This window comes from Gobio gobio, assembly GCF_949357685.1.
Source record: "Gobio gobio genome assembly, chromosome: 23".
Lineage (NCBI taxonomy): Eukaryota > Metazoa > Chordata > Actinopteri > Cypriniformes > Gobionidae > Gobio > Gobio gobio.
The window spans coordinates 26603325-26628930 of NC_137119.1; the positions used below are offsets into that span (position 1 = coordinate 26603325).

The 25606-nt window shown below is 39.8% G+C and overlaps 1 protein-coding gene across 2 annotated transcripts in view; it reads right to left on the reverse strand.

Moving 5' to 3' along the window:
• Positions 1-25606, reverse strand: part of flt1 (fms related receptor tyrosine kinase 1) — a 44895-nt gene that overhangs the window by 17112 nt on the left and 2177 nt on the right. For both annotated transcript variants that reach the window (XM_079805824.1, XM_079805825.1), the window contains exons 2-13: positions 23590-23686; positions 22634-22845; positions 21505-21629; positions 15773-15935; positions 15537-15673; positions 12051-12222; positions 11721-11838; positions 11435-11604; positions 9845-9992; positions 4712-4832; positions 1851-1959; positions 993-1298 (exon numbers count right to left, since the gene is read on the reverse strand). In XM_079805824.1, coding sequence (XP_079661950.1) covers positions 993-1298; positions 1851-1959; positions 4712-4832; positions 9845-9992; positions 11435-11604; positions 11721-11838; positions 12051-12222; positions 15537-15673; positions 15773-15935; positions 21505-21629; positions 22634-22845; positions 23590-23686 — 1878 coding nt within the window. The remainder of the gene's footprint in view (positions 1-992; positions 1299-1850; positions 1960-4711; positions 4833-9844; positions 9993-11434; positions 11605-11720; positions 11839-12050; positions 12223-15536; positions 15674-15772; positions 15936-21504; positions 21630-22633; positions 22846-23589; positions 23687-25606) is intronic.

Consider the following 25606-nt stretch of genomic DNA (forward strand, 5'->3'; position numbering starts at 1 on the left):
ATTCTTGTGTGTTACGCAGCACGTTTGAGCTTCCTCAAGAACCAATGAGGTTCATTCTCATGTTACGCAACACGTTTGAGCTTCCTCAAGAACCAATGAGGCTTATTCTTGTGTTACGCAGCACGTTTGAGCTTCCTCAAGAACCAATGAGATGAATTCTTGTGTTATGCAACACGTTTGAGCTTCCTCAAGAACCAATGAGGTTCATTCTCATGTTACGCAACACGTTTGAGCTTCCTCAAGAACCAATGAGGCTTATTCTTGCGTTACGCAGCACGTTTGAGCTTCCTCAAGAACCAATGAGATGAATTCTTGTGTTACGCAGCACGTTTGAGCTTCCTCAAGAACCAATGAGGTTCATTCTCATGTTACGCAACACGTTTGAGCTTCCTCAAGAACCAATGAGGCTTATTCTTGTGTTACGCAGCACGTTTGAGCTTCCTCAAGAACCAATGAGGTTCATTCTCATGTTACACAACACGTTTGAGCTTCTGCAAGAACCAATGAGGTTCACTCAATTCATATGGATCATGAACTTTGAGTGATAATTGCATTGCCGTCAATAGATGGACAGAAAGCTCTCTCTATTATAGATAAAAAAGATCTTTATTTGTTTTCCGAAGATGAACGAAAGTCTTATGGATTGAAACGATGAGGGTTAGTTATTAATGTCAGAATTATCGTTTTTGGGTGAACTATCCCTTTAAGCCATGTGCATTAATGCACCCTTTCTGATACCAAACCTGTTGTGCCATTTCTTAAAATGGTGTATTAGTATGTGCATGAATGCAAAAGAGATTATACATATTACATATAGACCACTATCATGGTACTTTTTGTCATTTTTTGATGTTTGACAGTTCCTGTCCGTGTTCACGTATATTGTTTGGAAATGACCAACCAGTACTTTCTGCAAAATATCTACTAAACTATCCCTTTAATGAGAGCATGTGTGTGTGTGTGTGTTAACACAATAACTCTTAAAGACACACCTGTGACCTCAACTGCTGTATCTAGGTGTGTACGTTCTCCTGTAAGCAGATGTGTGGCAGAGCAGCGGTATGTTGCTGAATCCTGTGCAGTCACATTCTTCAGCAGAAGGTGCAGGGTGTGAGAGAAGTGCCCTTCTGTGAGCTCCCTGCTGAGAACTGAAGCTCCCTCTGATACTGTGGACTGATTCGTTATTCTATACCATGAAAGGTCTGAATAGAGATGCCTATTGGCTATACAAACCAGACGAAGGTCTCCGCCCTCTCTGGGCTCTTCCTCTAAAGATGCGATAAGGCCTCCTTTGACATCTGTGATGGTGGACAAAAGAAGATTCAATTTCCACTTCCTGTGCATAAATACTTGATACAGTGAGACAGAATACATGCAGACCTACTGCCATTTTGGAGTGTTGACCAAGAATATTTTTTTGTAACCTTTGATGACAATGTTGAATAGCCATTGTCAGTACAAGTAGCAATAAGACGCTAGTGTAAAGGCGCACTATTTACTTTAGCTATTTGAAATTTCCCGTGGAAACCGTTCGAGGGTTTCCTGATGGAAGATAATGTTTATCTTTCCCGAACACCACCAGCGTTCTCCAAATAATGCACCGCACGAGGAGGCAGCATGATAAGAGCCACAGGTTCCTGTTCACTCCTCCACCCTGTCACTATGACAACAGCCAGGATGGGCTACATCCACTGTGGCTGAATTTAGCACAGTTTGAAAGCAAACCCTCGAAAACAAGGGGACGGAGGAGGGAGGGATAAGAATGGGAACGAGAGAGACGGAGTATGAAAGAAAAATATATGGAGCAAATATTTTTGCATAAAGTAATAGTTTTGGATGTAAAGTAATACCTGTGACATAGAAATGGACGTCTAGTTCATCTCTGCCCATTAAGTTTGATGCAACACAGCGATAGATACCAGAGATCAATGCTTCGCCAACTGTCAGAACTCCTACAGTCTGTGGAAACACAAAAACAACTATTGCATGCAAGCAAACATGCAGACAAACATGGCTAGAAAGATTAAAACCACTTATGCATTATATGATTTCCTTCAATATGTTCTTGCATCGACTTCCATTGTTTGTCCAGGAACTACATTCTCATCAAACAATCATAGCCATAACACAATGCCTACTCAAACTCTAATCTTGATTGATAAGAATGCTGTTCAAGCCCCTAACTGAAGTCATACGCACAAACCCTAAAATCAATAATTAGCCATATTTTCTGTTGATAATGTTGTTCCAGGACAAGCAATGACCCGTGATGTTGATCCAGGAACATTAAGCCATATAGGAGTGGGGGAATGTATCCAGACAGCTGGATTACTCACCATTGGATTCTGTTCCCCCATGTTTCTTATACAAAGAGGTTCTAATATTTATCAAACTTATCCCCATCCCCAAACGGGATGGAATCAATAACTTTTAAACCTTGAAACTAACATGTCTAACTATGGCGGTTGGGGAATGAATTCAGACAGTTGGATTGCTCCCTATCGGATTGTGTTCACTCATGTTTCTTTTACAACGAGGTTGTAATATTTATCAAACTTATACTGGTAAGGAACCATCCCCCAAACGGGATGGAATCAACTACCTTAAATCCACTATATCATCATGTCTCTTGATAGGGGTGGGGAACTGATTCTAACTATGGCGGTTGGGGAATGAATTCAGACAGTCAGATTGTTCACCATCAGATTCTGTTCACCCATGTTTCTTATACAACTATGGTTCTAATATTTATCAAATTTATACTGGTTAAGATCCATTCCAAACGGAATGGAATCAACAACTTTTAAACCTTGAAACTAACATGTCTCTCTATGGGGGTACGATTCAGACAACCGGATTGCTCACAATCGGATTCGGTTTACCCATGGTTCTGATACAAGGAGGTTCTAATATTTATCAAACTCATACTGGAAAAGATCCATCCCCAAACAGGATGGAATCAACAACTTTAAAGCCACTATATCATCATGTCTCTTGATGGGGGTGGGGAACTGATTCAGACAGTCAGATTGATCACCATCAGAATCTGTTCACCCTTGTTTCTTATACAAAGTTTACTGGTTACTGGTTAAGATCCATCCCCAGACGGGATATAATCAACCTTTAACCCATGAAACTAACATGTCTCTCTATGGGGATATGATTCAGACAGCCAGATTGCTCACAATCGGATTCTGATCCCCCATGTTTCTTATACAAGGAGGTTCTAATATTTATCAAACTTATAATGGTTAAGATCCATCCCAAAACGGGATAGAATCAACCTTTAACCCATGAAACTAACATGTTTCTCTATATGGGGATACGATTTAGACAGCCGGATTGCTCATAATCGGATTCTGATCCCCCATGTTTCTTATACAATATTTCTAATATTTATCAAACTTATACTGGTTAAGATCCATCCCCAAACGGGATGGAATCAATAACTTGAAACTAACATGTCTAACTATGGCGGTTGGGGAATGAATTCAGACAGTTGGATTTCTCACCATCGGATTCTGTTCACCCATGTTTCTTATACAAGGAGGTTCTAATATTTATCAAACTTATATTGGTTAAAATCCATCCCTAAACGGGATAGAATCAACTACCTTTAACCCATGAAACTAACATGTCTCTCCATGGGGATACGATCCAGACAGACGGATTACTCGCAATTGGATTCTGTTCACATGTTTCTTATACAAGGAGGTTCTAATAATTATAAAACTTATACTGGTTAAGATCCATCCCCAAATGGGATTGAATTAACAACATTAAAGCCACTACACTCTAAAAAAAAAAAGGTTCTATATGGCACCAAAAATAGTTCTTGGCTCGTAAGGGGAACCTTTTTTAGTGCTATATAGCACCATTTTTGGTGCTTCAGTGGTTCTTCAGCGGTTCTTCAACGGTTCTTCAGTGTTTCTTCACCGGTTCTTTGACTAAGGTGCTATATAGCACCTCTGAAGAACCACTGAAGCAACAAAATTGGTGCTATATAGCACTAAAAAAGGTTCCCTTATGATTACGAGACTTTTTTTTTAGAGTGTATATAATAATACATGTGAATGTGAATTTAATATATAATTATGTCTCTTGATGAGGGTTGGAAATTGATTCAGACATCCGGGTTGTTCGCCATTGGATTCTGTTCCCGCATGTTTCTTGTGCAAGAAGGTTCTAATATTTGTTAAACTGAAACCAGTTAAGATCCATCCCCATAAAGCATAGAATCAACAACTTTTAAGCCATTACAATTATATCTCTCACCATGGGGGTGGGAGAAGGGATTCTGTTCCCTCAATGTTTCTTATACAAGGTTGTAATATTTATTAAACTGAAAATTATTATTCATCGTTATTTTATTCATTATTTAACACCTTATTTTAACAATATTGTCATTATTTTATTGTTGTTCTGGCCCCAACACTGATTCAGGAACATGTATGGAGGATGGAGAGGGTGTATTCTTGTTATAAATCCAGCAATCAGAGCGCAAGGACACCTGTTTAACCACCTCCAGAACTGAATAGAACTACAACTTGATTGCTGTTATCTAGAGACATTTGGTGGAACACATAATTCCACAGATCGGAGAGCAGATGCTCTTGTGAAACCCGGGGGAGTCGTTTTGCGTTCTTGTGTGCCCTCTTGCGTATACATTTTGTCTGTCCCCTATGATCAGTCCACCCACTAGAACACTCACCTTATTCTTCCCTTCTAACACTTCCTGTCTGTGGCTGATGGTCAGGATGGGGTTGTGGGTGGACGTGACTTCTGTCTTCTCTCTGACTGCAGTCCAGGAGGAAGGAGGAGGCTTCTCACATCTTAGAGAGAGAGGAAGACAGAGGACGAGAAAGAGGAAGAGAGAACGACAGCACTCTCAGTTCACAAGTGTCGATGCAGTGATGTCACAAGAAGACACAGATGTGTGGCGCAGCTGTGGCCCAAAAGGGGAAGACCGGAAACTTCCTATCACAGGTCTCTTGGGAATTCATTTTTTACTTTAGTCAGCTTCTGGAATTTTTTCTATGGAATTTCTTTTGGAAATTCTTTTCTCAGTGTGTGTGCGTGTCATCCGTATCAGGATATGGTGACACTCGTTGAAGTGTTCCTTAATTAGCAGTGTGTGGGGCTTGGATGTGTTCCCTTTCCTGCCTGTAAATCATCCCGGCCATGCTTCCGAAGTTCCAACCTCTCATCCACTTTGCACACCAACTTCTAGGCATTTATCCCATTATCTTATCCATGCCAATTCTTTAAGGTCTCTAATCTTTGGAGCAAGGTTCTGGTGGCCGTGGTGATGGGTATTTGTCCGTGACTGTGTGCCCACCGCCCTGTTACCCCTCCCTCGCTTTGACGACTCTTTCTGATTGCTCTTCCTATTTGGCTGAGACAGTGAGTGTTCTGTCCTCGTATGTCCCACCCTGATCATGACAACAGCACTTCTCAAACACACAGTCCACTCTCCCACGGCTCTCCGGGAACAGTCGCTCGCTCGCTCTCACATACAGACACGCACACACACAGAGTGAGAGAGACAGAGACTTCAAACACCCATTTGTTTTACCACAAACATCCTCACCCATTCTGCATTCGCACACCTTCATCCATGTACCCAGTGTGCCTGCGTACAGTATTACGAACCGACTTCAGTGGGTCATTATTGAAATCTACTCTGTTTTATTGTCTAGAAAAGCATCAGTCAAGAAACAGTTTATTATAATCACCCAATATTTTAGCTACACCTTTGCCATCTGTGAGAACTTATGCAGTTTTTGGAACCAAACAGACCATATTGTACAAATAATTTCAAGCAAATTTAATGCAAAAACAAATACATTTGATATAAACACATACATTAGATATTAAAAATACATTTTTTTTTATCAGCGTTCTTACACATTTGGCAATTATTGATATTTACCATAAGTAAGTTAGTTGTATAAAATTATTAAATATTAGAATCATATATTACTCATAGACAATCTGTATAAAAAGGGGCGAATCACATTGGGAGAGACCCGTAGAGTAGAAACAAACACACAAACGCTCACTCAACACACACACACAAACACTTGCATACAAACAGGCAGGATCCTTTTTCAGCCCAAAATAAAACAACTGTAATACACAGCATCACCGTGAAGTGGAAGAGTGTGACATAAGTTGACATATAGGATGACACAGAGCTTTTGTCATTCATTTCTGGCCCATCAGAACTCCTACACAGCAGGTATTCTGGGCCAGATCCAGTCTGAAAAAAAAAAAAATGGAAAAAAAAAAAGAAATCCAAATAGCGAGCCTCGGTTTTCTCTGCCCTCCTTGGCTCACGTCAAGATAGTTGATACAGGATATTTTCATCTTGTACAATCTGAACTCACAGCTTTTGTGGATGTTAGAACTATAACTGATGGTCTGGGCTTTGAAGATGGAGGCTTGGTTCATACATCCTTTATAGTACCACTCAAGAACACAAAAAGCAAAGCAGCACCAGGCAGTGTGTATGGATGGGGATCACGCTCAGAAAGAGGAAGAGCAGAAAAAACTGTCTCTGAACATCAACAAAAAAACAAAACAAAACAAAAAAGGAATAAATTAGAACGTAGTTCCAGGGGTGCAGAGATATCAGCCCCTCCGTCCTGTGTGAGCCCAGCTGTTCTGGATCCTTGTGAGAAGGCCTGCTTTTAGTCACGTCTCTGGGGTGGCTGGATAAGGAAGGGCACTGGCAGTTGTAGGGTTATTTGTGAGTGTGGCAGGACAGGTGAGGGGGATTGTGGGGGATCAGTAAAGTGGGGCGGAGGGTGTGTGTGTGGGATCAGGGACTCTCAAGAATAGATCAAGCTCCTGAGGAAGCGGACTGTGCCACGTTTGAAGACGGAGGGACAATCACGCTGCTGGGAAGCTGTCTCGCGTCGGGGAGGAAGCCAAACAACGAGAGGAAAAGCGCTCTGATTTTTCGCACAGGAAGCCCGTCTGCGCCTCCTGCCTGGCTGAGATAAGAGTGCTGCTGTTCCCATGGCCGAGCAAAAGCCCATCCAGCCGCTATCAGGCCGGCCCGGCCCACAACTCCACTCTCCTTGGGCCTCCTCCACTGCAGCGTCAGGCCAGCCGCGCCGGGCTGCTATAAAGAATAAGGGCCTGAGTCAGGGTCCAGCCAGTCAAGACCTCTCAACAGAACGTACATACAATACCTTTCAATGATCAAGCTTTACACAGTGCTTTCATTTTTTTTTTTTTTAGCATAAATACTTTACTTGATGCAATGACGAGTATCTCAGCAAAATCAATATGCAAATGATAAAAAATTATATCATTAAGGCAGACCCAGATGTGGGTATTTCCTGTATTTTCTTGCATTTTAGCATAAAATCCCCCAGAATGGATTCAAACATGGCAACGTGTTAAATTAAGTGTAGCAGACACTTATTGGTAACTGAAAGCATAATTCATTTACTTTTGAATAAACTTTGTGAATGATGAGTGTTCTTATTCCGAGGAAATTTGTGGATGCAGATTCTGTGTGGGCCCGCAAATAGAACAGCAAAGCATTTCTTAAAGGGATAGTTCATCAAAAAAATGTGTTCCAAACCTCTATGCAGGGTTATTTTCAATAAATAAAACTAAAAACCTGATATGTAATATAGATCAACTGAAATGTAATAAAATTACATTATGCCCAAGGCATAATTTCTCATTTACATTTAGTTTAAGTACTAAAATAACTAAAGCAAAATAATCTAAAACCTAATAAAAGCTATATAGACATTAAAATGACAAACACAAACACAAAATTACTCAAATTGAAAACAGAAAATTATAAAAATAAAAACTAATTCAAAATAAAACTATAATGGTATATCAGTGATAGATAACAGATTTTCTTCTGTAGAACAATTGTTTTTGTCAAACTAATGAGAGCCAATAGGGAACAAACATTGTTAACACTGAGTGAATGATGACAGAATTAGCATTTTTGGGTGAACTATCACTTTAAGAATGCATGAAGGACAACGGGCATACTAGGAGTCTGATGCATTACTCCAGCCAACAAGACTTTTCCTCTCAGTGACATTTCATTTTTAGTTCTTTTAGGAAGCACTCAAAGAATAGGCCAAGAAAATATCACCAATCTAACATGTCACGATGGCAGTACAATAAGGGGAAGCATGGCCTAAAAATGGACAAATTTGAAGTAGAAAAGGCAGTGTCATACTAAAGAGTTTGTGCGTATCTTGGTAACACTTTATTTTGATGGTCCCCTTTAGACATTCTATTTAGACCTACATGTCAACTAACAAGTCAACACAGCTTAATATCTGCTGGTCCCCCAACAAACAATCTACTGACTTTAAAGGATTAGTTCACTTCAAAATGAAAATGTCCTGATATTTTACTCACCCCCATCTCATCCAAGATGTTAATGTCTTTCTTTCTTCAGTCGAAAATAAATAATTCAGTTTTTTGCGGAAAACATTCCAGGATTTTTCTCCATGTTTTCCTCAAAACACGTCATTTCTTTTCGACTGAAGAAAGACACGAACACAACTAAATTTTCATTTTGAAGTGAACTAATCCTTTAAGTTGCATGTCAACTTATTCGACTCACCCCTAACAGTCTACTTATACTCTACTAATACTCTAATGAGAGTTAGTTGACATGTAGGTGCAACGATACTTAAAGTGTAACCAAAATCTCAGTGTGTGTGTGTGTGTGTCTACATGGGAGCAAGTCAGTATTGTATGTGGAATGGTGCTTCTGTGAGATGATCTCCGAGTAACGCTTGCTACATTTTTTCTCATGAGAACGGTGGATATGTGGTGTGTCAGACATTGAAGAAGGCATGGCAGGATGCGTCTGAGCAATCACAATAATAAACAGCCAGCGTTCTGCACAGGAAGTTCATTAAATCATAGTGTTTGATTTAGAAACGAACAAATTGTGCTTGTAAGCACGGAACTGGCTTCTTTTGAAGTGCTTTTTTCTGCACTTTCAACTCGGGAGTTAAGTTCAGTTCTGTGACTGTACCAGGCACACATTCACACAAATACAAACACATACACACGAGCGTCTGCATCCACACAAAAAATGAATAGAGACACACACATGAAAGGCTTTCTCAAGCATCTGTTCTGCAGGCTAAGAGGAAACCCTGTCTGAACACATGCTGAATTAGACAAAACAGGTCTCTATTCACAAAAACACACACACATACAGTGCATGTGTGTGTGTGTGTGTGTGTGTGTGTAAATATAGACACATGTCTCCAGTCATATGTGCATTCATTCTAAAAAAAAACACATCAAACACACTGTGACCAGGTACAGTGTGAAATTACCGAACTGTTTAAAATGGTTTCAGGACATTACGCAATGATAGAGAGGATATCTAACTTAGTCTAGTGTGGGAAATCCAAACCTAGCAAAATGACATTGTCTCGCGTGTGTTTTTTCACCTGGCTCAAATACTAAATTAAAAGTGACTGAATTTTTGGCCCTGACTCAATATTCTTCACTGTATCCCTTTCCTCTGTGACTAAAGGGCAACAAGTCCAATTGGTCAGTCATTGGGGAAATGCTTTCAAATTTAGAAAGTTCACTGTAATGCTTTCACTTTTTAAAACATGATAGTGTGAAATAAAATGGGGGATTAGAGAGCTTGCAGAGGCCTGAATAAAACAAGGAGACCATAACCTTTCCTAAAAATGCCAATCATTTATTGTTATATGAGTGGCTTTAGCACACACTAATAAGGTTGTGTATTTCAATGTGCATTAATCACTGCCTTATTTCAAATTGGACAAACATTATTGTGTTTCAGCGTGGATGGTGAACTTACAGGCCTTTCGGAGGGCACGGATGCCAGAGCCACTGGATTTGAGGTGGTGGGACACCGTGAGAGGTGCAGTGCAGGGCTTGTCTGCTGCCTCGCTGGACTGTCCCGGGTCGATGAGAGGAAACTGTCTTCTCTCCAATCTGTGGCTTCACTGTGAACAGATTTTGATAGAAGAGAAAAGGAAGTTAGGTCACATTGTCTTCATTTCCATAAAATAAAATAAAAATCCAATCAAATAAAATAAAAAGACACATTTTAATCCCACACATATTGTAAAACTATAGGAATATTTTTAATCAATTTGATTTTTTTTTTTATTTTAACGTTTGGCTCAAAGTAGTTAGTAGTGAGCCTGGCTCCGCCCTCCTACGTACTTCGGCTCAATTTTCATTTTCCTTCAGTACTCCGTCTGGGACTGCGGTATAGTCTTAGGTTTTCTCTGAACAAATTTTTACCGGTCCAATCAGCGAACAGAGGGAGTGGCTGAGAACGATGACGTTGATGTCGTGCGCTAGTTTGAGTTGTAGCTCAGTAATGGCGGCGGAGAAAAGATGCGAGCGAAGCCATTCATTCCGTTCAGTTCCAGAAGTTAAAGCCGGAGCAAGAACAATCGTTGCTGAGTTTTGTTGGTGGCCATGATGTTGTATCCCGGGACAAGTTTGATTTTCCAGCTCGCTCGGTTAGTGGTGAAGGAGTTGGCTGAAGCCCCGGTAATTGTTTCTCGTGCGGTCGGATGGTATTGTCATCATTTACAGGGGCTAGTCAGTGATTTTATTGCCGTCCGTCTCCCACCACCCGTGTAAAAATCCCCGGCCGAATTACCTACTGCTTCTGACAAACACCAAGGTCGTGTGGTAATTGAATTGCTGTCCGAATCCACATCTCTGAGTTTTCAAGAATTTATCACTTCAAAATGAACTGTTTATATCCTTTTTTACCACTGCAGAGCACCGTGCGGTTGTGCTTCGCTGTAATTTGGATGCATTTCTAGACTTGTATTTCTTTAAATGCTGGCAAGTATTTACAAGAGCAATATATTTCATCACGCTCAAAAAATGAAAGGAAGAAAAGCACGTAAACTTTTGAATTGGGCCGTTACGGCAGCATTTATTCTTATCATACCAAGCATATGATATTTTATTTACAGCATACAATCATGTTATGGACAACGTGAGCAGCGCATTCCCGATCACAAAACTCTCCCCTCCACCGTGAATAAATCACAATCCGAATGCACAAGGTTTTATAACTGAGGTAGCTGCACATTTATTTTTACGGACTTCCATGTGAGAAATAAAGGCGAACGGCGCGTGACAATAGTCACGACCAAACGTTAGCGATTGGTTATGGCAGATCCAGAGTGGCTCTTGGCAGATCCAATAGTTATAAACTTCAACAGTGTACCCGCCTTCAAGGAAGTAAACGCTTGTCAATGGAGAGTGGCCAGACTATCTGTACAAATGAAATGTACGAGAGTCTGGTAGAACCAGGCTAGTTAGTAGTAGAGTAGTTACAAAAATGTTTTGTTGAATATGGATCTGAAAAGAAACAGTCCTATAACATTAAGAAAGATCTCTTTATGTTAAGTCTCACCATTTACCACCAATGTGAGTGTGAGGTTCTGGAAAAGTCCATACTGCTGGATCCCAGTAAGGATGGTGTAGATCCCTGCGTCCTCTTCCGCAACATCCCGAATAACCAGGGAAAACTCGTCTACATGGTAACGGGAGCACCGCTCGGCTGCGACCATCCCATCCTTCAACCTAAGCAACAGATTCAGCTGTTGAGATTTTTTCCAAATATGTTGTTTCTGTTCCCTTTAATGAACATTTGCAAACATTAGATTTACATCTATTAATGTAATCAAAGGAAATGTTACCAGATGACTTCAGGTGCAGGGAAAGCCCTTAGTTTTGGAGTGAGACGGAAAGATTTCTGTCCTGCAAAAGCCTGAACCACAGGGCCATTTCTGTGCTTGAGGCGAATAAAAGGCTGGTCTGGGAAGAGACAGACAGGAAAATAGGACAATCAGAAACATACATGTGGACGACTGAGAGGTAGAAAGCTGTCAATAGTGTAATAGCACAACATTTTGGGGGAAAACATTTCAGCAGTTTGGTATGGTGTATATATAGTATAAATCTGAAACTTGCAACTGATTTAGAGTAAATTTGAAACCAGCAACAAGGGAACTGATTCTAAAACTCACCATAGACAATAACCGTGGTATTTGTGTCTCGCTTGGATGGACCACTTGTCACATGACATTTGTAGAGTCCTCTGTCTGCTTTGCTCAGGCTGGGGATGGTGAGAACACTGTAGAACAGCATGTTGGTCCTGCTCCTGGATATGCGTCTGCTAATAGTGGCCGATCCATTAGCCTGAAGTATGAACAAGCAGAGCAAATTGTGTCACAAACGCTCATTTTGTTCCAAACAAGAAAAATACAAAAAACATGGTTTTCAGAGGAAACGAAGGCTACAGAAGAGCTGTACGTTACTGGCCATTTTAAAACACTTAATTTTAAAAGGTAATGTCTGTAAAACAATGCCTCCTTAGTCCTTAGGACACAAACTGTAGTTAAAAAAATATTCTAGATGCCAAAAAGAAAGAATTTCTGTTAAATATTTCTTTAAAAATAATTTATTTTAGCAAAATGATGGTGACACTTTAGTTAAGGGGCTATTTCTCACTATTAACTAGTTATTGTACTTATTAGAATGCATATTTCTAGGATATTGACTGTTTATAAGTACTTACAAAGCACTAACTATTACTAACTTACTAACTATTAATAAGCCGTAATTAAGTTTATTGAGGCAAAAGTAGTTAATAGTTAGTTAACAGTGAGAATTGGACCCTAAACTAAAGTGTGACCAAAATGATTAATTTGTAATTTACAATTCTCACTTTTATCTAAGGATTAACTACCACTTTTTCCTCAAACTCCAAACTACTGCTTATTAATAGTTAGCGAGGTAGTAGTTAAGTTTAGGTATTGGGTAGGATTAAGGGATGCAGAATATGGTCATGCAGAATAAGGTATTAATATGTGTTTTATAAGTATGAATAAACTGTCCATATCTTAGTAATATGCATGCTAATATACAGTACAACTATAGTGAGAATTGGCCCCTTAACTAAAGTGTTACCGTAACTGTTAAAACGAACAAAATTTTGATAATGTGTCAATTCATCATCAATCTTTAATCAATTCCTTCAAAACGTTTTTTTGTCTTACCCTGATTCATTATTGTAGACCTATCATAAGTGTTTATATTTTAGACATGACGGGATGGTTTTTGCGGGGAATTGCGCGCTCGCTCATGTGTCTCGTCATATCCGTAAATATATGTGTATATGTATATGTCTGATGTGGGAGGGACATTGGTTATTTGTCACAACGAGCAAGAAAGTTTGACATGAAGCAATCTCCGGGGAATTACCTGTTTTAAACAAACTCTGAACAGACGAGAGTCTGCTGGCAAAAAGAGAATGCGACAGAGCTTGTAATAAAACAAGAATCAACATTGGCTTGGCCAATGGCTGAGGCCAATTCTTCCTCAATTTGAAAATTTGAAATTACTCAGCAGGTGAGTAAGGTATTTTATTGAACCGATAAATTGCCATATTTAGCTCTCTAACAGAGTTAATTGGCAAAACATGATCTATTGTGAAGGGTTATTTCATTACGGCTGTTGAAGCGCTGTGCTGGAATTAATTTTCAAGGAAGTACCATGTCTATTAATGGAAATAGCTACAGTTTCGTCTTCAGCTAGTCAGCTTGAGATTCTTTCCATCTAAACTGGTTATATCTCTTAAACCTAGTAGTGAATGTTTTATGAGCAGTAGGATAATAACATTCATCCGCCATCCGCACAGTCATGCCGAGCCGAAGCACAACTAAAATAATGTTCTTCCACAAAATGCATTTTTTTTTTTTTTTTTAACCACTAGAGGGTTACTTTTAAGCACTTTTAATTTTGATATTAATACATTTTTTGTTCATTTTGAAGAATTTAATTGAAAAATGTTTTTGTTCATATTGAGACTTGGCAGACATCGATATTTTGGCAAACCTGAGCGCAATTTGTGACATTGTTGAGATTTGTAGAGAAGACACATACACTCTAAAAAAAAACGGTTCTATATACTATATACTTCTATATACTATAACTCTATTCTATATACTCCATTGTTGCAAAGAAAATATTTACTGAATGCAGAACCCACCTCACAAAAGACTTGTAAAAATGGCGGTGGAAAAAAAAATGCTGCGAGAGCTCAACCAATCAGCATGTTCAGCGCCCAAGTCCCACCCCCGAAAGTTCCCGAACTTTTAAAAAGTACCACCTCACAAGCAGGGCCGTTTGGAGGGGGAAATATTTACCCGGAACATCATTTAGACCCTGGTTCCTGCGGTCGAAACACACCGAGTTCCCCCCCAAAGTTCCTAGTTCCGGGGGAAAGTTCCTGCGGTGGAAACGCGGCTTATGGCACCAAAAATGGTTCTTGGCTCGTAATCATAGGGGAACCTTTTTTAGTGCTATATAGCACCAATTTTGGTGCTTCAGTGGTTCTTCAGCGGTTCTTCAGAGGTTCTTCACCGGTTCTTTGACTAAGGTGTTATATAGCACCTCTGAAGAACCACTGAAGCACCAAAATTGGTGCTATATAGTGCTAAAAAAGGTTCCCCTATGATTACGAGCCAAGAACCATTTTTGGTGCCATATAGAACCTTTTTTTTTAAGAGTAAGATACTATTTTAACGATCTAAGCGTAAAGTTGAAAGCGCACGGCGCAAGTGCACCCAGGGTGTGTCCAAATCCACTTTTGCTAGTTTAACAATGGAAAAAATGGTCGGCAAAAGGGTTGTGAATTAAAATTTTGGTGAACAAAAGTCTATTTGCTCTAAGGGATATTAAAGCTACACTGTGTGATATTTTCCCCCATCTAGCGGTTAAAAGGTATTTGACCATCCAGTGAATATTAGTTTCTCTTCTTCTCAATTCCGATTTCGTTTTAACTCCTACGGTGGCCAATTTAGTCCAAGATTAATATGGCTTCCATGTGGACCTCGTCCACATTCGACACGGTGCCATCGAGTGTTAAAATGCGAAAAGCGAAGCTTGAATTTACGGGTATGTCCCTCTTTGGCTGATGTACTTTCAAGATGGAGGGGCAACATGGCGACCCGCATTCGAACCCATTACCGTATGTATTTTCAATGGCATATTATAAACGTACGAGAATACTTTATTACTTGAAATAAGTAAATATACATGAATGAGAACATATATTTTTGAAAGAACTCAGTGTTTTTAGCTAAGAATAAACTACATAAATATAAACTAAAGTTACACAGTGTAGCTTTAAACAAGCTAATTGAAACAAGCGTTTTCTGTAAAACTGCTTTGAAACAATATATTATTGTGAAAAGCGCTACACAAATAAACTTGAATTGAATATAACAAAACTTTCTTTCTGATCGGTGTTTTGCTGTGGAACTAATACATTTAGTAGCGATGCATCAAGGTGAGTTCATTTATTTTAAAAAAGCCATGTCCAGCTCATGCTACTGTGTACATAAACTAATTTCACAACAGAATCTTACAGATTCTGATTATCCCAACTGCAGTTTGGTTTTAGAAACAGCAGTTCATAAAGCACAAATGCATATTGGGTAAAAACCCACCTTTTGTGGGTATGTCCATGTAATGGACACCCTGGAGTTCCATTCAGCTGTAACTGTGCAGTTCAGTGCTAACATCTCGCCCTGTAACGTGTGGACCAAACCTGTGCTGTTTAAATACACGTCCAGGATTTTATTTACTGCAAAAAGAAGGAAAACAGTACAATGTTTGAAAATCAAAATGTGGTTCATCAATTAGTTAATAACAAAAAAACAAACAAAAACCCTTAAGCTCTTACCTGGCCTGTGAGTCAAGAACTTGTTGCTGTATTTGACTCCATTGATGAGAGTCTCACAGGAAAACAGCCCAATGTAGAATAATGTTGGACTACGGATAGTGAAGCCTTGCCTGCTGCTCCAGATGATGTTTCTATAATCAGGAGCTAACACGTGGAAAGGAAACTGAAAATGTAAGAAAAGTCCTTATTAAACAACAACAGCAGCTACACCATAAACTTTTGCATTTCTTTTAGGTACAGCAGAGATTTTTGCTTTCACTTTGAAAAGCTCTAAAATGTTCCATTGGTGAACTTGCACTTTCAGTTTAAATCTCATTTGGCCAGCGCACACGAGGACTCTAATGGGTTCAACAGTGCACCGTCCTTCAGAAATTCTTGGAGAGCGGTGTTATGATTTTGTTTACTTCCATGTTCAATGGAGGAAATGTTTACAGGCTTAGATGTGACACTGTGGAAGTGACCTGCCCTTTCTCAGGGGATCAGGTGAATGCTTTCCTCTCAGTGTGAGCTGCTCAAAATCGGCTTGTTTCTAGGAACCACTACTGCATTAGGTAAGGCATTAGGTAAGCCCTTTACCCAGGTGTGGAGCAACCAGCGTTTCTTCAAATATGAGCACTTTTGGCCTTGTGGACTTTTAGAAAATAAACTATTTTAATGTCCAAATTGTGGACAATACAATTCTGTCATTTCTGCCACATCACAAATTATGTATTGTGTTGTGTAACAGCAATCAGTGGCGGAATTGATAGTGGTGGAAATGAAATGGAACAAAATGCACGACTCCTTTGTCTTGTCAAGGCGAATTTCATAGCTAGCATTTCATGTATCCTGAATACACACAATTACATAATAATTTCAAGATTTTCCCATAACTTGACAAAATGACAGCTTGATTGGTAGCCGCGTAAAATGATGACTTAAAGACCAAGCACTGAACGAACCAGTGTTGTTACTGTTAACTAAATATTTTTCGTTAATTGAAATAAACCTTATATATAGGCCTATATATATTAGAATATTGATAAAAATGTTGCCTGAAATAAGCTTTTAGTTGGAGTACTAAAATTACTAAAATTAAAACTGCATTAATAAATACTATAATAGTATATAAATAATAATAAAATAACATTGGAACAGACAGATAAGTGGGAAGTGATAATACTGCAACAGGTAGCACTTTTCTAGTGCCAATTTCAGAAAAAAATAGGATCAAACGTCATGTCACTTAATTGATATTCATAAGCAAAGCGGATACGTTTTTTATTGTGCCCCCTTAACCTTTACTACCTAATCCCACCTCAGTTTTCCCAGGTACGTTTGTACAGATGACAATGTTATCAAAACGATCCCCGTTCTCACGTATCCACTAAAACAACTAATAACACTGCATTATGAATGCCAGGCAAGCTGATGATGTCACTTTGCAAAGAAAGACCTGCGCGCATACGCATTCTTTTACTACGGTGCACTCAAGCCAAACGCACATGCCAATAGACACAAATTACATAATCTATACTTTTTTTGTCCGATTTTCATTCTAAGGATGTGAATTTTGATAATACTGTATTGTATACTGTCTTCTGGGTAAATTTCCTCTTCACAGAGCCAGAAACATTCATTCTAATCCCAATTTTAGAATGTTCTCCTCTGATATAAAGTCCCTTTTTACTTCCTATAAGAAAATGTCAAAAATGTTCAAAAACATATGCCATCCTAGTCTGTTGTAAGGAATCTTTTTCATGATGATAAAATGTTTTATTGTGTTGATTTGTTTAATTCTTATAACCACTTGTGATGATGTCCATATGCCCCCCCTCCCCTTATTTCTTACTGTTAATATCTGTCTCCTTTCATTTGCAAAAAAAATAAAGAAAAAGCATATAGACTATACACGTAATAGCCTACGCATGTGTATAACATCACTGTTTTCACAGATTCGCGTTTTTGTAGTTTACATGGAGATGATAAGGGTGTCTTTTTGCACTTTGAAACCCTACAAAAATGCCGTTGTCGTGTAAATAGGCGGCCAAAACGCATAAAGTCTTCGGTTATTACATGATAACAGTGTCATATAAATGGTCCCTTAGTTATCCAACTTCTTTCTAACATCCCTCCCTCCGTTCAGTGCGTAAGAGGGAGGGCGAGGATGTGAAAACGTGACTCCAGTCCATCTCCTCACATCCTGTTACTACAGGATATAGACATCATGGCTAGGCCCTCAGGTCAGCTTCTTGAAGGGCTACTTTCACAGCTTCAGCGAGAGCGCGGCCGCCTATGTATTGTTCCCTACGCGAGAGGTGCAAGATTAAAGATACATTGCCAAGTGCAAAATCCTCTCAGGAAAAAAACACTCTACCAGTGTGTGACAGTCCAACTTTGAGAAGGGTGGAGATTACCCGTATTTATAGCACGATTACCTTTTGTATATCTGTGCGCAGGGTCAGCAGGACATAAACAAAGCAAACAGAAATGAAATGTGGTGCTTTTTTGAGCAAGGAGGGAGGATAGGGATGTCATATCACTAGCATATCCTAAAACAGTTTCCATCCTGGATGTGAGGAGCCAAAGGCAGCGCGAGGGGAACTGGTCAACTTGTTCTTTTCCGTTTCCCCTTCTCATCTGAAATTCATCCTGAAACGCTTAAGTCCTTTTTATACCCTCTCGAGACCATATTTGGGCTCATCCTATGTCTCCAGAGATGCAGTAGTGCATCTAATAATTTCTTAAATGCACAGCAAGCCATCTTTTTAATCACTTGGTAAAGCTTCAATCCTCAAATGACTGTGTGTGCCAGCAGCTGTGGAAGACATCAGTCTGCGTGAGGTGGTTTCGGCGTCATCTCCTTGGCTGTGGTGCAGTGCCAACAAGTAAAGGAAGCTGTGGGCGCCGCTCACTTTGAGTATCGGCTTAAAGTATCCATGTCACGCTGAGCCAAAAAGACTTCTGTACATCCCCTCCACATGCCCGCACAAACACACTTCCATCCGAACTGGCACAAACAGATGCATGCTTGCCCTTATAACCTGGAGTGATTGTGAGATAAGGACGAGGAGAGTACTTATTTGTGAATGAGAAGGAGAGGCTGCACTCCATGTATGGTAGTGGGAGCCATAGACAAAAATAGGGATGGCACAAATACCTAAGTACAGCAGTACTTGACAACAATGATCGATTCAGAGATTCATCACACATCAATTTGCTTTAACATTGTACAAAGGGACTTTTGGTTCAGTGCAGCAACAGTACTAAACACTCAAGAGAAAGCATGCACACAACGTGTGTGCGCATTCTTCCTTTTTAGACAGTGAAACGGAGCAGAATAGAGCAAACTGAAGGTCTTAAAGTAACTACACTCTAAACAAAAATGGTGCTAAATATCACTAAAAGTGGTGTAATCATAGGGGAACCATTTTAAGTGCTATAAAGCATCTATCTTAAAAGGTGCTTTACAGTACCTTTGTCAAATGGTGCTATGTAGAACAATAGAACCACCCCATTCTCCTCTCTAATATGTTTGCTTTGAATGGGAATTTACTACAGTGCATGGCAAAACCGATATTGAATCACTTTTATGCTTTTCTGAGGTCAAAAAGTCTTGAGTGGGGAACCCTTGGAATATTTCCTTGTTGGGAGGACTTGGGGGCAAAATGTTGAGAACCACGTTATCTTTAGAAAATAAACTGTATTTTAATCCAGTTTTTAATCATTTCCCCAACAAAACTAAGAGACTAAGAGAGAGTTAGAGAACCTTTAAATAACTGTACAGGGGCTTAACGGAATCTTTTTTTATGGCAGTGGTGCTATATAGCACCTCGACCACCCCAAAGAACCACACTGGGCTTAACAGGTTTTTTATACGGTACCGGTACTATAGGACCTCGACCACCCCAAAGAACCGCTGAAGAACCACACTGGGCTTAACAGGTTCTTTATACGGTAACGGTGCTATAGCACCTTAACCACCCCAAAGAACCGCTGAAGAACCACACTGGGCTTAACAGGTTCTTTATACGGTAACAGTGCTATACAGCCCCTCAACCACCTCAAAGAACCGCTGAAGAACCACACTGGGCTTAACAGGTTTTTTATACGGTAACGGTGCTATATAGCACCTCAACCACCCCAAAGAACCGCTGATGAACCACACTGGGCTAAGTGGGCTTAACAGGTTCTGTATATGGTAGCGGTTCTATATAGCACCTCGACCACCCCAAAGAACCGCTGAAGAACCACACTGGGCTTAACAGGTTCTTTATACGGTAACGGTGCTATATAGCACCTCAACCACCTCAAAGAACCGCTGAAGAAACACACTGGGCTAAGTGGGCTTAACAGGTTCTGTATATGGTAGCGGTTCTATATAGCACCTCGACCACCCCAAAGAACCGCTGAAGAACCACACTAGGCTTAACAGGTTCTTTATACGGTAACGGTGCTATATAGCACCTCAACCACCTCAAAGAACCGCTGAAGAACCACACTGGGCTAAGTGGGCTTAACAGGTTCTGTATATGGTAGCGTTGCTATATAGCACCTTGACCACTCCAAAGAACCGCTGAAGAACCACACTGAGCTTAACAGGTTCTTTATACGGTAACGGTGCTATATAGCACCTCAACCACCTCAAAGAACCGCTGAAGAAACACACTGGGCTAAGTGGGCTTAACAGGTTTTGTATATGGTAGCGTTGCTATATAGCACCTTGACCACTCCAAAGAACCGCTGAAGAACCACACTGGGCTTAACAGGTTCTTTATATGGTAACGGTGCTATATAGCACCTCAACCACCTCAAAGAACCGCTGAAGAAACACACTGGGCTAAGTGGGCTTAACAGGTTTTGTATATGGTAGCGGTGCTATATAGCACCTTGATCACTCTAAAGAACCGCTGAAGAACCACACTGGGCTCAACAGGTTCTTTATATGGATAACGGTGCTATATAGCACCTCAACCACCCCAAAGAACCGCTGAAGAACCATTAAAAAAAACTAAACAAAAAACACCAGTCAAACCAGTGGCTATGAAAATAGCAGTGTGTATTAATTACGTAATCTAAGTGAAGCGGACAAAAAAAAAAAGCTTTGAGTTTGTTATTAAGTGTTCACATAGTGATAAGTTTAGAGTTTGCAGTTTTTATTTTTTTTGTAACTCCCCTGTCCTTGGTGTATCTGTTGAGCACTCAAGTGAACACAATTATTAAAATGCCCATCCCTAGACAGTATGACAATTCTGACAAAACAACCAAGTTGCAAGTCTTGAAAGCTAAATGAATTGCTAAACGAGCAAAAAGCTAAATGAGCAAAAACTAAACGAGTTTCTATTTCTCTGGACAGCCCACCCACTGTCAATTCTTATTGGTCAATAATCCTGCCTTAAACATCAAATATCTTCTGATTGGCTGTGATTATCTCGCATGATGACAGAAAAGGTTTGAAGATTGACACTGTGTCCTAACCAGAACAACAACAAAAAACAATGAAGTGATATATCATGAAAGCTATTTTCCAAATATATTAGTTTTTGTTCAAAGCAGTGCTGGGTTTCCAGCTCTTTGGATGACCACGCCCACTGTCACATCTCATTGGTCAATAATCCTGCATATTAAACATCAAATATCTTTTGATTGGCTCACATTGTGTTTAGTGCTGACAGAAAAGTTACTTATTGGAAAGAGGGAAGGCTGATGAGTCTTATGAAATGATCTGTTTGACTCACAGTTGAGACACTCACCTTGACCAATGAGACATTGGCGTCTGGGCGTGTGACTCTGCAGGGGAAGACCAGCGGCTCTCCCTCCTTCATGTACACCACATCAGGGATCTCCGACTGCATCTTCACAAACGGCCGCTGGCTGTCTGAAACACCAATGCTGAGGTCAGGAACAAACAGACACCACATATAAACAGTAGATGCTGACAACAATCTAGAGTCAGCAACCAATACAGAGATATTGCCCACTTGTTATCAAACGCTCTCTCTCTCTCTCTCTCTCTCTCTCTCTCTCTCTGTTGTTTTCTTGGTTGCACTTTCGCCTCAGTTGCAATTTTCTTGTGGCAATGAAAGGCTTTGGGTGTTGCTCGCCCTATTGTTCGGTGCTCTGCTGTTATTAAAGGAACGGAAAAAAATATCTGAAAATTTTAACAAAAGTACCCCAAGGACTGCTGGATATTTCCTTGTCGTGCTTTGATTCAATATAAAGGACGAAGGGTGAGGCTAAATGGACATGGCCGCAAGAGCGATTGATGGTCCTCAGGGGCCTTGTTGGCTAACCGGGGGCCGCACCTAGTGACCTGGGGCACCCCTTAGCCTTCCTTAATGCCTGACCAGGGAGGATCCGAGCCTCTTCTGCCCCGGCATGCCCTCAAGGTGCCCACTCCCATGCACAGACACGCATCCTAACAAACATACACAAGAAGACATCGCATCCTCTATCCTCGTCTCCAAGTGTCCCTCCCCCCAGAGCAGCACAGGATACGGACAGCCGGGCTGAGGGAGATAGATAAGGCCGGGTACCCTGGGAAAGGCTGCCCAAGAGCTGAGCCTTTCAACAGCTGGGGCTATTTCTGTCCCCTCGGGGTAGCACGTAAATGAAAGTTATAGTTTAAATATAGTCAAAAGTGAGTGAGGACAGCCTACGGTTTGAGCAAAAACAAAAAAATGCCAGTGCGAAACCGTGCCAGATGCTCACTTAGTCGGATATGTTGCTTCGAGAGAAAAATGGTGTTTAGGTATTATTTGCTTCCTGAGACTTCCTGTTTGGCTTTAAGCAACAGAAATGGTCAGTGAGATGGTCAAGCTATTGAACGGTGGCTGGAGAGAGAGGGTTTAAGGGTTTGAGCGTTCACCTGAAGCGTCTTACCTGTGATGTAGACATACACCGAGGCCTGTTTGCGCTGCTTTTGGCGGTACCTGCAGCGGTAAGAGCCAGTGTGTTGGGCTAAAGCAGGACTGAGCGTCAGGCGGCTACAGTACTGGTTCGTTTTTCTCCCGCACCGAGTCTCCTCTATCTGGGCGGCGTGGTAGACTTTCGGAACGCCCGATGGCAAAACCCACTGAAGCTCCCACCGTCCCCTGAAACATCAAATTTGGGTTATAGAAGCAACTTTAAACCTACACTCTAAAAAATGCTGGGTGGTTTTAACCCAGCAATTGGGTCGTTTTAACCCAGCGGTTGGGTTAAATGTTTGCTTAAAACAACCCAATCGCTGGGTTAAAACAACCCAATCGCTGGGTTAGTCCATTTTCAACCCATCTTGGGTTGTTTTTAACCCAGCCTTTTTTAGAGTGTAACTGATCAAGAAAATCACGTCACCGCCTCTGTGATCAACACATAATGGGGACCAAAAGTCTGAGACCACTAGTTCTATTATACATTTTACTTATTAAAAGCATTCGAGCATTACTTTTACTTGGTTTGGTATTTAGTTTTAATAAAAGATCTTGCTTTTGTTTTAATGACAGCATCACGCGAAAAAGCAAGTTTGTGTAAAAACTGATGAACATGATTTTGACAGACTCTTGTGCATAAGAACTTCTGAACTTTTATACAAAGGGCTCTGTTTATTTCAAGGTTTAAATCCAATTATGAATCATATATCTTCAGTGTGCTCTCAGGTTTTTGGACCCCACTGTAATTGGTTCATTCTCAACGTTTATGCTTCTCACACTAAACTTTTACTTAGTAGCTTTACTTAGTCTTGACCAAAATAAGTATCACCTCTGCTAATCATAAAGCTATATGTTGCTAATCTAAAACGTCATGATCCACTCCTAATCACATCCTCCTCCTTTAAACCGTGAGATTGTGTGACTCACCTGCAGTTTAGCTGAAGTGTCTGATTTCTTTCTATAATAAGCTGCTTCTCAGTAACATCCAACACTGGAGAACTGAACCTCCCTTTTGTGTCTGTGTCTTTCAGATAGAAAACACAAAGGTTAGAGGCTGCTGAATAAGATGTTGTGACATTGACCACATTCAAGTGATAAAAATGATAGTCCACGCAGGACTTACACAACATACAGTATGCATGCCATTGAACTATATAGCTTTAAAGCTACAGACCCTGGATTCCTGCAAATACTTTTAGAGTTATATTTTAGGGTGTTCAGGGGCATTTCTGAGTATTGTTCAGAGGTTTTTATGGATCTTTACAAAGCAAAGTTTATACATCAAATATAATGGGGCTTAATGGAATAAACCATCAGAAAACATTACATCAGTGCAGTGTGAAAAATCAAAATTTTTACTAAAAAACAACTATAAATGCATCCAGTTCTATTTTCTTTTTACTGTTGGTAAGTCAATAAATAAATAAAAGGTAACAATCAGAGTTCATAATATCATCAATATTATTTTACTTCTTTATTTTGTGGCAGATACAATTCTACATCAATTACAGAACAATTGAGGTTTTAAAAATACATTTACACTTTGCATATGGATATTTTCTAAGGTTCTTATTTTAAAAATGCATCAGACAATGAGCAATTGTCTCGTTTAAATGATTATTTTTTATTTCTGACTTTTCAAACCAAAAGGCCTATAACATGCATTTCATTTTATTTATCTGATTAATAAAGCATTGAAGGTCAGGACGCCCAATTGAACATAAAACAAACGTAATGACCGAACTCTATAATTGTACAGACCTATTTAAAATGATTTACCATATCCACGTGATGCTGTGACATTAATAGCCTATTTAATATGCAAAATTTTGTTATAACACATTTTTAGAAGGGAAAAAAAAAAAAACGCTCGACTGTGGGTTAAGATCATAATTCAACATGATTCTAAACATCTGGTCTCGATGCAGACGTGTCCTTTACAATAGGCTACGCACCGCTCTCACCATTGTTTATTGCTTTTAAAAACGTATAGCATCATTTCCTTTCCATTATTCACACACCATGCGCAGGGCATTCGCGTCTATAGGCTACATTTAAATTGTATTGTATTAAGTTAGACCTATGAAAAAAGGAAATAGGAGTCAAGCACTTTTTCCCACAGCGAATCCCGCATGGAATTCAAACAGGCTCGTTATCAGCCGGTCCACACGCTGAGGTTCCGTTTCAGAAACCCTCAACAAGAGCGTCGCGCACTAATGACTGGACGAAAACCTGCCAATTTCAACAAACCTTACTCGTTATGTTTGAATAAATGCTAATGAACCGGAATGAACAGGTTAAAGTTTAAAGAGCGGAGCCAGTAAGAATGGACAGCCACGACTGTTACAAGAACAAGGGCTAGATGTAAATTTGACCTAAGTCAATGTAGACCCTAAACACAGCATGACTGTTGCATGCACTTGAAAGTGACTTTAGGAAACGAATTTATCAACGCTACGCTTTTAATTATTCAGTCTTTTATTTGAGAGGCTACTAAATCACAAACAAAAAAGAATATAACGAAATTTATTTACGACTTTGTCAAATTGTTTGTAAAACTGTACAGTGGGAAACTATTAACAATTCAAATGTGCGGTCTATGTTGTTTACGTGCTATAGCCTAAATTATTAAAGGTAGACCTAAACCGGGTTTTAGAGGAAAAACGTTTGAAGTTACTTTGAAATTTATTTTCTTTAGTTCTTCATAAATAATTATTCAATACAGGGAAATTGTTCTTGTCGAACCCATAAAGGTGTTGCAAAGTAGGCTATAGGTACCTTTAATTTTAATAATACCCCATATAAAAAAAGATATGATTATGCATTAGTGCATTTATTAATTTAGTTAATTTTATTGGTCTAGTGAACTTTTTTTATTAGTGCATTTTAGGAATCTTTCTAAAATCCGATATTCTATTTAATTTTTGGCAAAATATAGGCTAGT